At 35.3% G+C, this 11772-nt stretch overlaps 2 protein-coding genes across 4 annotated transcripts; one reads left to right on the plus strand and one right to left on the minus strand.

Annotated features, from left to right (window-relative positions):
• Positions 1 to 3936: 3936 nt before the first annotated feature.
• LOC121805369 (plasma membrane-associated cation-binding protein 1-like) lies at positions 3937 to 5116 on the minus strand. Of its 2 annotated transcripts, none has more exons than XM_042205188.1 (5): positions 4917 to 5116; positions 4710 to 4822; positions 4550 to 4639; positions 4381 to 4465; positions 3937 to 4282 (listed from the first exon to the last, which is right to left on the minus strand). In XM_042205188.1, exons 2-5 carry the CDS (start codon positions 4815 to 4817, stop codon positions 4020 to 4022), a joined length of 546 nt encoding a protein of 181 aa, XP_042061122.1. In that variant the 5' UTR covers positions 4818 to 4822; positions 4917 to 5116; the 3' UTR covers positions 3937 to 4019. The 2 variants fall into 2 exon arrangements, with proteins under 2 accessions (XP_042061122.1, XP_042061121.1); XM_042205187.1 differs by having other exon boundaries at positions 4710 to 4825; positions 4917 to 5113.
• A 5370-nt stretch (positions 5117 to 10486) lies between these two features.
• Positions 10487 to 11772, plus strand: LOC121805016 (plasma membrane-associated cation-binding protein 1-like). 2 transcript variants are annotated; one of them, XM_042204764.1, is made up of 5 exons: positions 10487 to 10643; positions 10735 to 10850; positions 10921 to 11010; positions 11095 to 11179; positions 11284 to 11772. In XM_042204764.1, exons 2-5 carry the CDS (start codon positions 10743 to 10745, stop codon positions 11544 to 11546), a joined length of 546 nt encoding a protein of 181 aa, XP_042060698.1. In that variant the 5' UTR covers positions 10487 to 10643; positions 10735 to 10742; the 3' UTR covers positions 11547 to 11772. The 2 variants fall into 2 exon arrangements, with proteins under 2 accessions (XP_042060698.1, XP_042060699.1); XM_042204765.1 differs by having other exon boundaries at positions 10509 to 10643; positions 10738 to 10850.

Genomic DNA, 11772 nt, shown 5'->3' on the forward strand with positions numbered 1-11772 from the left:
GGCTGAATCAAAAGACATTGTATCTGTTGCCCCACAATTAAAAATTCAATTATGATCTCGTTCCCCAGTTTCCGAGGTTGATGAATTGGCTAATGCTTTAAATGAGTTATGGCAGGGTATAGATGGGCAGATTTCGAAAGTAATGGGATTTAATTTGGAGTCATTAAATTAGAGGGATTGTCGGTTGGGGGGTAAAATCTGAATCATCTAAGAAATGGGGTAAAAAGTGAGATTTGAGAGAAATAGAGGGATTCAAATTGAACCCCTCTTTACCTTTCGCCCAAACCCTAGCCGCCCCATATCAGAATGACTCCGAATTTCCAACCTTCTCCGACACGCCACCCGTCGCCTCCGTTCCCGAACTCCACACCCTAACCACCGTAGCCGCCGCCCTTTCCTCATCTCGTATGGTGTTGGTGTCTGGAGTACCGATGCTTCCTGATGTTGGTGTAGCTCGGTCTCCGACCATCACCGCTGCTGAAGCTCGTCCTCCGCCACCGCGATTCCGCTGTCGACGTGATTTCTTCATCTCATTCCACCATTCTGGGTAGCCATGGAGTAGAAAGCATGTCTCCCGGGTATGTTTCTTTCTGCCATAGTGGCTACACGAGAGTTTGCTCTTATCTTCCTCTCCCCTTCGGCTGGCTGGAAAGCGGGGTGGTGAATTTGCTGCTGGGAGTCCTTGGTCGAATGTTCCCAGGCCAATTCCGACTCCAGATTCCTTTGGTTCGTTGGTGGTCTTCATCACCTTCTCATTTGCTGATTCTCGGCGGATTATTCCGTAAGCTTCCCTTACGGTGGGTAAGGGATCTTTGTTTAGCAACTCCCTCTTGATTGTATCGCATTTGCCATCTAATTCCCATAAAACAGATACAATCGATTCCTCTGAGTGTTCTTGTTGTACATGTCGATTGAACTTGGACTATCCATAGGGTTTGGATCTCTAGTGTCAATTGAGATTAAGAGATCTTGGAATTTATTCCAAAGGTCCTCCAATGTCATATTGTGTTGTTTCATCATGTATGCTTGCCTGTGCAGGTCACTAATCTTAAAGGGGTCGGCACCACTCCCATAGGTGATTGCCAGGCCATCCCATAGGTCTCGAGCTGTCTCATATTGAGACACCTGGTTCACCAAGTTGGGTTCGATGTAGTTTATGATCCAATTGAAGCAACAATGATCCCTTTGTTGCCATTTGGGATGGTCCGGGCTGTCGGTTGAAGGAGGGTCTGAAACTCCAGCAATGTGAGATATCAGACCCTTTCCTCCAATTGCCCTTCTCATCAATTTCGCCCAGAGAGTGTAATTGTCTCCATTTAGTTTGGTCTGAATGTGAATCTCCCCCAACGACTCTGGTTGGATAGGAGATTGATTTGGTGGCTTTTGTGGCGGCTGATTCATACCCAGCCTCAGAAATTCTGCAAGTTGTGCAATAAATTCTGGAGAAAAATTCATGTTGGAAAGTTGGTTTGTTTCGGGTTTGGTTTCGTCAGATTCTGACATGGTTGGTGTTTTTTTCAGGGATTTATAAAAGGTCGGGAAAGGTATGCTCAGGACAGTGATGAGTTTTTTCTGACTCCCAAATCTGCTCTGATACCATCTTAACGATGGTAATTGAGAGAGGTAGGGCAAGATAGGTTAGACATTGTAGGTATGCAGAGAATGTATTGGGCTCTCTTAATTCGATATATAGAAAAGTGTACGATCGTTCTTCTCTTATAGGAGAAGAATATCTCTATATAAGGAATGAATCAATCTATTTTTAATTACATATCAATTTCACATCTTCTCCTCCAAGACATATCAATTAGGTAATATCTTTCTGATTTCCTTCCTTCTGTATCTTGATATGATTTCCTTGTGTAATTTGACAAATTATTATTGATACAACACATCAAGATGAGCTCACTAGCCTTCGGTTGGATACATACATATTTTTAAGTTCAATTTCACTTACCTATGCTTTTAGAAAAATCATTCAAGAACAAAATTAACAGAAATAAACTAGCTTATTTGGATTCAGAGTGTAAGTAGTGAATTTCACTTGCAAGTCTCCCTTTACTAATAACTATGAATAATTTATTGTATGGGCATTTGAAGTTTTGTAGCTGTTTAGCTCATGCCTAAAGCTCGAATAACTTATTACTACTATTAAAATAGATTCAAAAAATTAAGAGAGAGAAAAGCAGAGGTGGAGTGGAGCTCACCTTGAAGCGTTGCGCTTCTTTCTTACCACGTAAATAAAAAGAAGTGCGAGACATAATTAAGAAATACTCAAAGGTCGGTTAAGAACGTGGTTGAACATGAATATGATTTGGAAATCCCACTCTTTTAATTTCATTTCCCTTTTCCTTACTTGGATAGGAAACCTTGCATTAGTTGATGTCGTTCAATAATTACTTAAAATGAAAAGATTAAGTAGTTCAACATTCTAATATACTTTAGATTTAAATCAATAGTATTTTACTATGACCTGATTGTTGCATCCGTGCAAACTGCGAAGAATTGAATAATGAATATGGGCTCGGCCCTAGAAACTGTACAAACTTTGGGCCCATATTTTCTATTATAATGAAGCCCATGGACTAAATAGTAATTAACCCATTATTTTCGTTAAACTGATCAGTGTACTTAATTGATAACCGATTTTATCCCCAGTACTGATATATGTTTTGTATATGTGTTAATTTGTAATCAAACAACCGAATAATTAGCCCTGTCTACTTATATTCATTGGATGAAAATCTGTGCTGAGCTAGCTACTCCCTTTGTAACGTATGACTCCTTGAAAGCCCATTTCTTCATAAATTAAGGCATGACACCAAATCCAACCATTTACACCAAACTTAAACTCATTTTTTTATTATACGTCACACCAAAAAGTAATTTTACTCTAACCATTTACACCAAATTCAAAATTTACACTCTTTTTGAGTTTTTGTCTCACAAAATTATTGCAGTAACACCATATTTGGTGTAGTTTCACAAAAAAACACTAAAAATGAGTTTGAGTTTGGTGTATGATTAGAGAAGATTTCTACATCAAAACTTATTTTTGGAGTATGGTTAGAGATGGTCTGACGTATAAATCTTTGTGGTTCAGGTGGCACGTCAAGAATGAATTTTGTGGGACATTTAATTCAGGAAAATGATACCACATCGGATACCCGTGTGAATGGTAAGATGTTTTTGGGTAAACGATCCCAACAAAAGGATATAATTGAGCATTTACCCATTTTCAACTCGTGAAGGTTGTGAGAGGGAAATATTTGTGTTTTATTTTCTCAAAACAACCTCCGTCCCTCCTGCTACAACCTACAAGTGAAGCGCTCTAAATCGGTCGTTGTTTTGCGAAGATAAAAATAACTAGTTAAAGTGGAGGAAACATAAAGTAAGACAAAGAATAAACTAGTTAAAGTGGAAGATGAAAATAACTAGTTAAAAGTGGAGGAAAAATAAAGTAAGTTAGAGAATAATATAGAAGAGAGTCGTATATTCATTATTATCTTACTTACTTTATTTTATTTCTACGCCTCACTTGTAGTGGGATTCATTATTATCTTACTTAATTTACTTTATCTCTACGCCTCACTTGTAGTGGGACAGAGGGAGTATTGAGTTTGGGCCGAATTGTAGTGATACAGAGGGAGTATGAGAGTGGGACAGAGGGAGTATGAGTTTGGGCCGAAGTTAGCTGTTTTGACGTGTACGTTTGACTGTTTCGTGTAAAGTATATATAGTTAATTGATGGAATCATGAAAAATTATCGAAACATGTAGTACTTATATATCCAATAGACTATTATACAAAAATCAAGGTATCGAAACAGTAAAAAATTCATTCAACAAAGTTTTCCAAACTGTCGTGGCAAGCAAAAAAAAAGGGGGGGGGGGGGGGGGGGGTGTGAAGAGTATAGCTAGTTTGACACATAAAGAATAACAAATCAATCATAGTATACAATTACAAACATATTGGTAGCAAATATGTACAAGACATGGAGGAAGGATGAGGAGAGGGCTTCAAGGCTTAGGAGGGTCAGCTGCTGCTGGCGGCGCGTCTTCAGGTTTCTCCTCAACAGCCGCCTCCACAGCGACCTCCTTCTCTTTAACCTCCTCTGTGCAACTCTCAGTCGGTGGCGGGACAGCCTCCTCTTTCTTCTCCTCCTCAACAGGGGCAGGTATGAAAGTGGAGACCTTCTCGAACACAAACAGAACCGGACCAGACACGTATGCTGCTCCAACTTTAGTCGCTGCTTCGCTTACCGATTTTGAACCGGGAAAATCTGGCCCAACCATAGCAAATACAGACAAGCATCAACTATAAGAATATGAATATGAATATGATCATGATATTATGGGAATCGCAAGTATATATACATACCGATCTTAGCAAGCTCGTCGAGGAATTTCTGGACTGCTGCTGAGTGCTTTTTCACAGCTGCATCCGTTGGTTCCTTGATCAAAGCCTGTATATATATTGGAGTATACAATTAAGAATTAGTAATATTCAAATTTTAAGAATAATATATAGGAGTAATTTGGATGAAGACCTTAATCTCAGTAGATGAAGCTTGATAGATTTGGGTAACTTTGGGCTCAAGATCTGTGTTTTTCTCTTCACACTCTTTCGAATATTGCTCCTGCTCAGAAAAACTCACACATATATAGGAATTAGATAAACAAGGATAGATATGTGATGATGAAGTATACCTTAGATTCATCGAAGGCCTTGCAAGCTTCAAGAGCAGCTGCCTTTTTTGGGTTCTCAAACACTTTCTTGATCTTGGGCAGAACCTTTGATTTCCAGTAGTTTACCATCTTAACTACTGAGTACAAATCAAATACTCCACTTGAGTAACTATCACAAATATAACTACGTAATATTTATATTAAGAGATATGATTTCAAGAGAAAAACCTTGTTAACTAATAAGCTGCAGGTATAAGGCGTTGAGAAATAGTAGTAATGATGAGAATGAAAGGTGCAAAGAAATATAGAGAGCAATGCGTGTCAGCAACACAAACACATACTTATTTAAAACCAAAACTCGTTAGGAGGCTTGCATAATTACGTGAGGGGCAATGGAGCTAGGGTCAAAAATGTCATGTTAATTACGCCATTATATGATCGATCATTTTTATTTGTTGAAATTGATACAGACTGGAATTGATCAATACATATATCTATTAAAAAGGAAAAAATTCAATCACAGATATGAGTAGAAGAAACAGCAACAGCAACGGCTGCTAGCTGGCTATCAAGATCTTCGAAAGTTGCCAATTACACACCGGTCCCACTCCCATTGATATGCTCATCCCATGTAATCCACCCTCTATAAAAAAATAATTTCTATCTTTCCATTTTCAATCATACACAAATTTAATCTTTTACTATAAACAAAAAGTTACTCTCAATTTATTACTTATATTTTTTATTTTTTGCTTTCGTATTTTATTCATATTTTCTCTTTTTCTTTTCTACTTTACTTACTTTATCTGTTTTGCTCTTATATGTCACCAAGTTTGTATAAAAACTTATTGACTCATAAAACTATATTTAATAGACAAAAGGGATATATCTAAGAAAGAGAGGGGTCAGATATAGTAGCATATGATACTTCTCTCTCTTTGAATTAATTCATTTTTTCTCATCCAAATCCAACCCCAAACCAACAACATGCATGAATCATCATCTTCAATTATTTGCTCATCAACCATTCTTGTTCAAACGTGGCCTCGCTGGTATTTACTTGTCTACAACACACCAATCACTTTCACTATATATTTACTTTCTCCATCCCCAAAGAATATACACTTTGGGTTCGGCACGAATTTTAATGTAAAATTAGTAAAGTAAGAAAGAGGTTGAGAGAAAAAGTAATTAAAGTATTGTTAGTGGAGAATGAGTCTCACCTCATTAGATAGAAGAATTTCCAAAATTAGACAGTGCATATTCTTATGAGACGGACTAAAAAGGAAAGAGTACATATTTTTGTAAGACGGCGGGAGTATATATGAACTGGTAGTACATTAACTAATAAATCCGTATCCATTCCCCTCTTACACTTACCCAAATCCCCTAAACAAACTCAGCCACACATCCTTTCTCAGTCTCTTGTCTTTTATTATGTAATGCATTCACAATCAATTGACGTAACAATATTAAGGATTCCAAATTAGGAGTTCTATATAAGTACTACAACTTGTGGGAATCTTGAACTCTATTGATTGTCACCTGTTCTTCATTTATAAAGATATAATGAGAGAATTGGTACCAATGTATATACTTCTCATGACTCACACCACTTAGGGGTGTTCGGTTGGCAAGATTAAATCTCATGATTAAATATGTATCATGTTTGTTTCATAAGATTGAACCCTTCAATTTAATCATAGATGGATAGTCTCATGATAATTAGTCATAGCCTCCCCCCTCCAACTAAAATAATCTCACAACTTAATCCTAGATGGATAGTCTCATGATATTAGTCATGGCAACCGAACGCTACCTTAATAGATATCTACTAATTCATCCTTATGAGTTGAGCTTCTATCATGGACTATCAAAGCGAGTCGCCCAATATTGACTAAAATTTTAACCACCCCAACAATCTCTAGCTCGTCCAAAACAAAAAAAAATCGGCAATATATCGGAGCTTAAATTTGAGACAATTTGATGGAGAGTTGGTCCAATCCAATCATAAAAAAAGTCTTAACTCCTTCAAATAACTCCACTTAATACCAACGTTGCAATAGAAAATGTTACAAAACATGAGTAATAGATTATCTTAAGTGAACTATGCTACACTATTCCTCTATCCAATTGATGATTCTATATTACATTACATCTCCAATTTAATTTGAGACTATATATCGTATTCCCTTGTAATTTACCAATATCTTATACTCCATATTTCAAATACATATATAAATATATAGTTTGATCATAGAAATGAGCATCATAAACACGTTCATATGTGTCGCGACTCACAATTGTGGGGTATTGGAGCAACAGAGCAGCCGACACATTTTCACCTACATTATCAACATCATTTTCTCTTCATTCCCATTATCCAACTTCCACACACCCACACAAGAGAGAGAATGAATAGTACTCATCTTTGAACTATCTCAATTATTAACACGTCTAAAATAAAAGGGACGATCCATTTATTCGTTTAATTATGAGTCAGACAACAATATATGACGATACAGCGAGAAGGGAAAATAATACTTCCTTCGTTCACGAAAAATAATTTTATTTATAGATGACACATATTTTAATTCACAATTAATTATAACATAAGTAAGAGAAAAAGAAAATTAATAATTAAATAAAAATAAGGTTAATTTTGGTGGATTGATAGAAAATTACTCCATAAAACTAGGCTATTTCTCGTGGACCGATGAAGTAATTAGTCGCATTCAATACGTGGGCGATAGTGCTTTTTGGCGTCTAAACATAGAATTCGATCTTGATTTTGACCCCGAGTAGAATAAGTACATAATTGTTGCGTATGCAGTCATTCAACTTCCTAATCCTAATCCTAATCCTAATCCTAATCTTAATTCTAATCCTAATCTCCTATACTCCTGAGAAATTTAAGTATTTGCTAAAGAAACTCCAACCATTCATTCATCATCATAATTAATATGAAATATGTTGAGTTGCCCAACTAACAAGAATACAAGATCCATGTACTTAGACTAGATATAAGCCATAGGGATGATATTTGATTTGATAAGGTTTAATACATTATCTAAGAACATGTTTGTTTGGTAGAAAATTAAGGTCAGCGGAAAAAATAATTCCTAAGCTAAGATAGATTTTTTTTAGGATCGTGATTCTTGGAATTTTGGTTTTTGGAATTTATGATTAGTGAGAATTTGATTCTTGAAAAATAGTTTCTGTATTTGGAAATATTTAATATTTTGAAACTTTAATTTTTATTTACTTAAAATAATATAATAAATTAAATATATATAATATATTTACTTGTAATTATACCGTTAACGTTGTCAACAGAATGGTTTTCAAGTTTTATAATATAGCAGTAGTATATTATTATGATCAAATTTACTAATTTTAATTTTTTTTTATTTTGTACGTAATTGTTTGTGTATATATATGGAGTATAAGATGATAAAGGGTTCATTACAAAAAAAAAAGTCAATGAGTAACCTAGCTACATGCTGGTAAACTCACTTAAATCATGGGTCTTATTAGTTAATTGTAATTGAAATTGTCAAATATTTTTGAAAAAAATTTAAATGATTTAGTTTGAATGGCGGTAGTATTTATTAAAAATCTGTATATGTACATTAATTTTTTTTCAATTTACCTAAATTTATAATTTTTATTCATATTTATCAAAATTATTATTGTATAATAAAAATATTCACTTCTTAATTCACATCAGAAAAAAATAAAGTAATCGTGGGCCCAACTAAACGTATTTTCCATATTAATTATGATAATGAATGAATGATTGGAGCGGGTTTCTTTAGCAAAAGTAAAATTTCTTAGGAGTATTATAGAGGAGAGATTATAAGTAGGATTAGGAATAGACTAGGATTATGAGAAAAAAAGTTGAGTGACTTCATAGGGCGCAATTATGTATTAAATTCGCAGTCAAAATCAAGAAAGAATTCTCTGCTTGGACATTATCAATTTATCACCCATTGATTGCGACTAATTACTTAACCACTCTTGACAATATGTACGCATAGATGTAATCAAATGATAACTATAGCTTATTTGATAACTCTCATCAATTATAGACTGTTTGGATACAAAAATCTAACGGTCTCTAACAGTATCATGTGTTACTTTTAATATATTTATTAAAATATAAAATGGTATTAGGTCCCGTTGTTTGTAAAAGTGTCAAGTAATTGGATGACACCATCACCATGGCATGCATGGATCTTATAGAACGTCAAATGGATCCTCGATAGTGCTCCAACTTCCATCCCCCAACTTAGAAAAAGTAAATAAATTATAAAAAAACGCACGTATTATTAATTAATTTCACGTAGTAGTACATAATTAATATAGCCAATATGTTCAAACAAAGTAATTGAACATTTTCGGGAAAATAAATGCATTCATAAAAGTACTATTCATTCTCTCTCTTGTGTGGGTGTTGAAGTTGGATAATGGGAATAAAGAGAAAATGATGTGTGTTGATAATGTAGGTGAAAATGTGTTGGCTGCTCTGTTGCTCCAATACCCCACTTGTGAGTCGCGACACATATATAAATGTGTTTGTGATGCTCATTTCATTCAAGGATATATCTGAAATATGGAGTATAAGAATTTGGTAAATTGGAAGGGATACATAATGTAATAGTACTACTATATATGAATAAGACATGATATAGAATCATTAATTGGACATAGGCATATAACATAGTTAGTTTACTTATCATATATTGCCACATTTTTGAACATTATATATTGCATATATCCGATAAAAGTTCCAACGCAATTCCAATCGGTATTAAGTGGAGTGAATTGGAGGGGTTGGGGTTTTTCTTTTGTCGGATTGGATATGCTCTCCATTGAACTGGCCCAAACTGAAACTCGGATATACTGTTGGGTTAGTTTTTTTTTTTTTTTTTTTTCGGTCGAGCTAGATTGTAGGGGTAGTTAAAATTATAGTCCACATTAGATGACCCACTTTGATAGACCATGATAGAAGCTAACGAGGTTCAAACTTAAAATGCATTGGTGCATATTATGTGGAGTGAGTCATGATAATTATATATTGGTGTAAGTTCTCTCTTCTTGTCAACATGAATATTGATTATTTTAACTTGTAAATGTATATGATGAAAGACATGCGAGTCTGATGTGAAAATCAAAGGGTTCAAGATTCCCAAAAGTTGTACTAGTACTTATATAAAACTCTTGATTTGGAATCCTAAATATTGTTAACCGCCAATTAATCGTAAATGCATTCCATAAATAAAAGACAAGAGAGGGTGTGGATTGGGTTTGTTTAGGGGATTTGGGTAAGTGAAAGAGGGGAATGGCTACAGATGTGTTAGTTATAATGTTGCAGTTAATATATAGTGAAAGTGATTGGTGTGTTGTGGACAAGTAAATACCAGCGAGGCCACGTTTGGACACGAATAGTTGATGAACAATTAATTGAAGATAATGATGCATGCATGTTGTTGATTTAGACAAATTAATTGAAAGAGAGAGAAGTATGTTATGGAACTTATGCTAGTGTATGTAGGACCTCTCTCTCTCTCTCTCATCTTTCTCTCTATGTTAGATATATCATATACTATGTGACGAGCATATCAATAGGAGTGGGACCGGTGTGTCATATTGGCACCTCTGGATGAGCTTGATTGCCAGCTTGCAGCTGTTGCTGTTGCTGTTTTTTCCTCTCATCTGTGATTGATTTTTTTCCTTTTTTTAAATACATATATACATTGATCAATTTGAATAAATAAAGATGATCGATCATATAATGATTAACATTACATTTTTGACCCTAGCTCCATTGCCCCTTCCATAATTCTACTCTTGTTGACACGCATTGCTCTCTAATACTGTACGTGTATTTATTTCTTTGCACCTTTCATTCTCATCCCAACGCCTTATACCTGCAGCTTATTAGTTAACAAGGTTTTTCTCTTGAAATCATTTCTCTTAATATAAATATTACGTAGTTATATTTGTGATAGTTACTCAAGTGGAGTATTTGATTTGTACTCAGTAGTTAAGATGGTAAACTACTGGAAATCGAAGGTTCTGCCCAAGATCAAGAAAGTCTTTGAGAACCCAAAAAAGGCAGCTGCTCTTGAAGCTTGCAAGGCCTTCGATGAATCTAAGGTATACTTCATCATCACATATCTATCCTTGTTTATCTAATTCCTATATATGTGTGTGTTTTTCTGAGCAGGAGCAATATTCGAAAGAGTGTGAAGACAAAAACACAGATCTTGAGCCCAAAGTTACCCAAATCTATCAAGCTTCATCTACTGAGATTAAGGTCTTCATCCAAATTACTCCTATATATTATTCTTAAAATTTGAATATTACTAATTCTTGATTGTATACTCCAATATATATACAGGCTTTGATCAAGGAACCAACGGATGCAGCTGTGAAAAAGCACTCAGCAGCAGTCCAGAAATTCCTCGACGAGCTTGCTAAGATCGGTACGTAGATATACTTGCGATTCCCATAATATCATGATCATATTCATATTCATATTCATATTCTTATAGTTGATGCTTGTCTGTATTTGCTATGGTTGGGCCAGATTTTCCCGGTTCAAAATCGGTAAGCGAAGCAGCGACTAAAGTTGGAGCAGCATACGTGTCTGGTCCGGTTCTGTTTGTGTTCGAGAAGGTCTCCACTTTCATACCTGCCCCTGTTGAGGAGGAGAAGAAAGAGGAGGCTGTCCCGCCACCGGCTGAGAGTTGCACAGAGGAGGTTAAAGAGAAGGAGATCGCTGTGGAGGCGGCTGTTGAGGAGAAAGTTGAAGACGCGCCGCCAGCAGCAGCTGACCCTCCTAAGCCTTGACCAGAGAGAAGAACACCCTATCCTCCTCATACTTTCTCAATGTCTTTTAAGTATTTGCTACCAATATGTTTGTATATGTGATTGATTTCTTATTCTTTATGTGTTGAACTAGCTATACTCTTCATAGTTCATACCCCCTTTTTTTTGTTTGTGCCTAAAGTTTGGGATTTACATGGAAACTTTGTTGAATTTTTTGATGTTTTGGATACCATTGATTTTTGTATTA

This window comes from Salvia splendens, chromosome 5 (genome assembly GCF_004379255.2).
Source record: "Salvia splendens isolate huo1 chromosome 5, SspV2, whole genome shotgun sequence".
Classification (NCBI taxonomy): domain Eukaryota; kingdom Viridiplantae; phylum Streptophyta; class Magnoliopsida; order Lamiales; family Lamiaceae; genus Salvia; species Salvia splendens.